Source organism: Coenobita brevimanus, chromosome 61 (assembly GCF_032717465.1).
Source record: "Coenobita brevimanus isolate Jiangsu-jjx chromosome 61, ASM3271746v2, whole genome shotgun sequence".
Taxonomy (NCBI): Eukaryota; Metazoa; Arthropoda; class Malacostraca; order Decapoda; family Coenobitidae; genus Coenobita; species Coenobita brevimanus.
In genome coordinates, this window is record NC_137014.1 from 7063834 (window position 1) to 7069581 (window position 5748).

At 40.4% G+C, this 5748-nt stretch overlaps 1 protein-coding gene across 1 annotated transcript in view; it reads right to left on the reverse strand.

Annotated features, from left to right (window-relative positions):
• Nucleotides 1-5219: 5219 nt before the first annotated feature.
• LOC145403593 (nose resistant to fluoxetine protein 6-like) overlaps nt 5220-5748 on the reverse strand; it is a 65399-nt gene continuing 64870 nt past the window's right edge. Inside the window, exon 17 of the mRNA XM_080275270.1 lies at nt 5220-5437. Coding sequence (XP_080131396.1) covers nt 5220-5437 — 218 coding nt within the window. The remainder of the gene's footprint in view (nt 5438-5748) is intronic.

The following is a 5748-nucleotide window of genomic DNA, read 5'->3' on the forward strand; positions in this document are numbered from 1 at the left end:
TCACTGATGGTCTCTAGGCTACCAGATTATAAATGTAGTAAAGGATTGAAGACTCTCAATACCAGAAGGCTTAAGCCAAGTGGGTTCCAAGGCAGCTAATGCAGAATTTACGGGGGAGACGGGTGATTTTGTGTGCAGAGATCCTCGTATTGGCTGAAGTGCACAAAGACACATTTTTGTCAAATGTAGTCACTGGTGATGAGATAGGCGTCCGTGGACGACCCAGAGAGCAAGACTCAGTGACATGCCGTGATAGTATCTGTCCCTGTCCAAAGCAAATCAAGACTGAGAGATAAGCTCGGAAGATCATGATATCAGTTATCTGGGACAGCGAGGGAAATCTCTTGGAATTTCGGAATACAGGAGCAACAATAAGCGTTAAAGGCATCACTGCTACAATGCAAAAGCTCAAGGAAGCAGATAAAGAAGGAAAAAACATTCAAAGACATCCATTCCATAACGCTGCATCATGTTAATATCTGTCCCCATAATTCATTTGCCACCTGTCGGGTGACTGCACATGGGAGGTCAGTGATGCCTCATCCATTATGCAACCCATATTTAAAACTGTCAGATTTATACCTGTTCATGCAAATGAAGGACAGTATATATGAAATATGAACCGATGACCAGAAGTAAGCTGAACAGCTCTTGAACGCTCGATCAGAGAATCTCTCTCTCTCTCTCTCTCTCTCTCTCTCTCTCTCTCTCTCTCTCTCTCTCTCTCTCTCTCTCTCTCTCTCTCTCTCTCTCTCTCTCTCTCTCTCTCTCTCTCTCTCTCTCTCTCTCAAAAAGACTTGATTTAACAATGCTTACTTGACTGCTGTCCAAGGAGATGGTTTTCACAAGGTATCATTACCATCGTATCGCTGATGTGACAGTATTTTAAATTTATGCATGTAATCCTGATAACCAACTCTCCATCTAGTAGAGCTTCACTTTATCCAGTCTAATTGCAGTAAGGGCTATCTAACTCTTTGCACAGTCTTGCTTCTACTTCCCCACTACATCTATCGGAATTCTTCTCACTTCCACTTATGTTGCTCTATTAACAAGAACTGCCTCGTACCAAAACAGCGTAACATCACAAATTTGAGCTGGGACTTCAACGAACCTTGAGTCCGAAGGAGCAGGTGTCGTCCTGAAAAAGAAAATATCACTTGTGACTACGTTTGTCAGCTGTCATTCCCTGGCAAACTCCAGTGGTTTGGTGTATAAAAAATGCACCATTAACGGATCTTTACACATGGGAAGATAGGAATTACATATGATTTGGTTGATGCAGTTCATGTGGAAAAAAAAAAAACATAAATAATGAACCCGTCAGTGTGTATATTACATGATTAAATACCGTTAAGCACTTTAACTCACGAGACTTGTCGAATGACTGGGTCGTCTTGCCGTTCTGCTTGGTTGTCTTCCACCTCCTGTTGTGGAAGAGAACTTGATGGTGAGGCGTTACCACACAAGTAGAGTACAGTTAGCTATAGGATTTATCTACAAGTAGAGTACAATTAGCTATAGGATTTCTTTTGATAATACAAACAGCGCCTGTTTCACCAAAGCTCATGAATCCGCTTGTTCGCAAACTATATTGCTATATTATTTTCTTACCCTGGTTTCATTTCTTACCAACTCCTTGACTACGGCAAGTACTCCGAAAAAAAAAAAAAAAAAAGTGTAAAAATGAAATATACGTAATTATTATAGATAGGATATATACTGTACATGCCCGTACTATTGTAGATGCGAGAGGTTTCTACTAAACTGAATAAAGTTTTCATATTGTAGGAAGAATGTTAAAAAAAAAAAATTGTTTTCAGAGGTTAACCCTTCATGCAAAGGATTAACCCCTCAGCCCAAGGACTTCTTAATTTACCTTTTCTTGCTACTAAATGAGGGGGTTGTTACGACTTTGGTTAGTATTCTCGTCAGCTAAGAAGGCTCCCTAGCATCTCTTCCTTAGCGATTTATTATCGTAACTACCCAACGATATTCTCTTTTTTGCTTCTTATGTCTTTTTAATGTCGACATAGATTACATGAATACCACACAAATATAAATATTAACGAAGAAGAACCACAAGTAAACCGGAAAGGAAGCGGTGTTGGTAAGCTTCCTAACCGCACGAGAATACCGCACTTTATCCATCATTTTCAAGCACAAATGTCTCTTCCAAGATTAATAAAATCGTATATTATAAACAAGAACAGAATAAGAAAGACCTCATCGTAGTAAAATGGTTATTAAAATGTATATATAAACTCAACAGTATGGTTCGATTATTAATTGCTATCGCGTTACTTACACAACCTACATGAAACTTCATCTAAAGCAAAATGGAAGAATTTAAGGAGGGATTAAAAGTAGAGTGACACCTCCTTCCAAGATAAAAGCATAACAGCTACGTTCAACTATTTGACACTTCACTTAGAGTACCATTTCTCAGCTGAATATAATTGCATGGCGACCCAACATTGTGTGGAATTCGTCAACGTACAAAAGTGTAATTAAGACTGTTTGGAACCCTTCTGTTAGGACGGACCTCTTCTAACTTTAAAATTCCAGGTGGTAGCACTTATCAGATTAAGAGTGAAATGTTCCTACAACTTGGATTTTTCCCAAGCTGCCCTTTTTATGGTTCTGTTTCCGAAATATATCTCTCTCTCTCTCTCTCTCTCTCTCTCTCTCTCTGTCTCTTGTGGCTTCGCAGGTCGTGGTTCAAGAAAATTCCACGGTACTCACCCAGCATTCTGGTTAAGTATGGCATAGTTTGATACTTTTTCTTCCCTTTTGTGTTATACCCATTTTTTTTTTTTTTTTTTTTTTTTTTTTTTTTTAGAAGGGCCCGCAGCAATTGTCAAGATCTTAGCCTTTGATCCTCTATTCTTTCAAAGAAATTAGTGCAAGTCCCCAGGTACAGTGCTTTGGAGTTATTAGAAGTCGTAGCCAGGATGCAAAACAGCCAACACGGAGTTTTACTCATACCAGCAATTCACTGATCTCCGCCTGTTTGCCTGCTGCCGCCACCACGATCGCCACCGCCAACAGTGCCACTGCCAGCCTCATTTCGCCTACCAGCCACTCTGCAATACATGAAAGTTTATTTTTGTTGATTATTTCAAGGTATTCTGTCGCTTTGTGTTCATCCTGACCTAGTAGTTATTACCCGTCCTCGTCCCGGAGGGGCTCAGGGAAGGGGTACTTTCACTCGGTTAGTCTGTCTCTCTGTTAACAACTTTACGCGAAAGCTACTGGTGCGATTTTGGCTAAAATTAGGAAGGGGATGATGGGCTATGACCTGATCACCTGATTAAATTTTGGGCCAAAATGGGCCGAGGCCCAGGCTGTAGGCCCTATAAATGTAAAAAAAAAAAAATCGTTTTTCGCAATAACTTCTTTCAAATTCGACATGAAACCAAAACCTAAAGGTGCATCTTTCAAATCTGCATCCTATAACATGCCTCGTTACAGCATGGGGGTCACCCCTTAGTCAGCAGTAGGGGGGTCAATGTCAGGTGGGTCGGACCTAAAATTTCAAATGGACATGAAATCGTCAACTTTCACGCGATTTACTTCAAATTTCGTGTGTGACATCTTTGACTAGATATCCTGTTGTGTTTATTCGTCAACACTAAAATGACTGCTGGGGTCTGGTTCGCTGTGGCTTGGCACCGATTCTTGTTAAAGTATTATTTTAGAGTCTTGAAAAATTATTTCATCCTTTCTTTCCCTCTCTCCATCCTGTGACTTCCAGGCTGTTGCTTGGTGCTTCCTGTATCTTATAGGTGTCTGGCGCAATTCATAGCACTTTATCAAATAATGTAGATGTACAGTTTCTTCCTGTGAATTCAGAGAAAACATGGAAACTGCATACCCTATACTGCGATATGTACTGTATGCGGATTTCGTTGAAATCCATATGTTCGTTTTCCCTTAGTCCTGATCGCTTTTACTTTGGAAACGGGGCTGGCTGTCCAAGAATCATTAGGGTTCACGCTCTCCAAATATCGCATTAAGGATGAGAGTCGACTATACAACATGTACTAAGATATCAAAGCCATAACTGCCCTCCTGTCACTGTTTGAGAATTTTTAATTTGGTGAGTGGGCTGACTCACCCCCCCTAAAAATCAGTTGGAAAATTGCTTATAATGGAAAACCTTCGAAGTACCCAGATACACTCACCTAGGAAGTTTTATTTAAATATTTCTCCTGTTTCTCATCTTTTTAAATTCTTGGTGGAGGACTGACCCCCCCAAGAATCATGGGGGAGGGGGGTCATGCCCCCCCAAAATCGATTTTTCCTTGTGCATTCAGATAAAACATGAAAATTACATACCTAATCCTGCGATATGTATGCTGATTTCGTTTAAATCCATGTGCTCACTTTCCCCTATCTCTGATCGCTTTTATTCTTGGAAGGGGGGACCGATGCCTCAAGGATCATTGGGGTTCCTGCTCTCCAAATATCGCATTACGGATAAGACTCGTTTACAACATGTACCAAGATATCACAGCCATATCTGTCCCCATTTCACTATTTCTGAGAACTCTTAAGTAGGTGAGGGTCCTAACCCCTTTTAAAGTCAGAGCTGGAAATATGTATCTAGTGGAAAACCTTTCCATTAACCAGACGAACTCATCTGGGAAGTTTCATTCAAGTATTTCACAAGATCTGATCTTTTTTTTTTTTTTTTTTTCATTTTTTGTAAAAGGGCTGACCCCCCAAGAATTATTGAAGGGGGGGGGGAGGATCATGCTCCCTAGATATAGCATTAAGGATGAGAGTCCATTGTACAGCATGTACTTGGATATCAAAGTCATATCTGCCCTCCCTCTACTATACTGTATACATTATAAGTTTTGCAGGGAGGCTGACTCCTCTAAAAACAATGGTGAAAATTTTTATGTAGTGGAGGACATTATCAAGTAGTTAGCCGAACTGACCTGAGAATTCATTGAAATTTATGTACTTGTTGATAGGATGAAATAGGGAGGTATTTAGATAAATAGGCTGATAGGTGAAAACCAGTGTCATTAAAGTCGTATGACGTTGGATTAGATAGCTTGTTGCGGGGAAGGTGCCGCTCTGTCTCACTGGCCTCTCTGTCTACATTGTAACGTTGATGAGATACCTTGTAGGCATTCTTGGGTTACGTAGTTTATTGTACACAGATAATATCGAGATGTGGTGAACAGAGTAACGTAGCGTGACGGCTAACATCCTACTATCCTATCTCCTAAGTGTCCTAGCTTCTGCCTTCTATCGTTCTCTCGGGCTCTCTGATTGTGCCCTCCGAGTTCTGAGAATATACACGGCTTGGTGGGGCTGTGTGTAATGTCTAGTAGTTTTCCATGGGTAGTTTCTATGACGTCCGATAACTGGCTCAATTTGATTAAACTCCTTGTCTCATGAAATTCTTGTATCTTCTGAGCTAGAAAGAGATTGTTTCAGATACATTATGTGTCCTGACATTCTTGAACTAGAATATGTGTAAGACCTTCCTGAACCCTAGACATGACGTCCTGTGCAAGCCTTTACTCATTGTTCTGTGACATACCAGTGCCTATATATCAATGCCTATATACTCACTTTCCTTTATTTCTGATCATTTTTTTATTTTGGGAGGGGGGCTAACTCTCAAAGAAGCACTGGGGGCTCAAGCTCCCCAAACATCAAATTACGGATAAGATTCCATTGTACAACATGTACTACTATAGCAAAAACTTATATGCATTCCTTTCA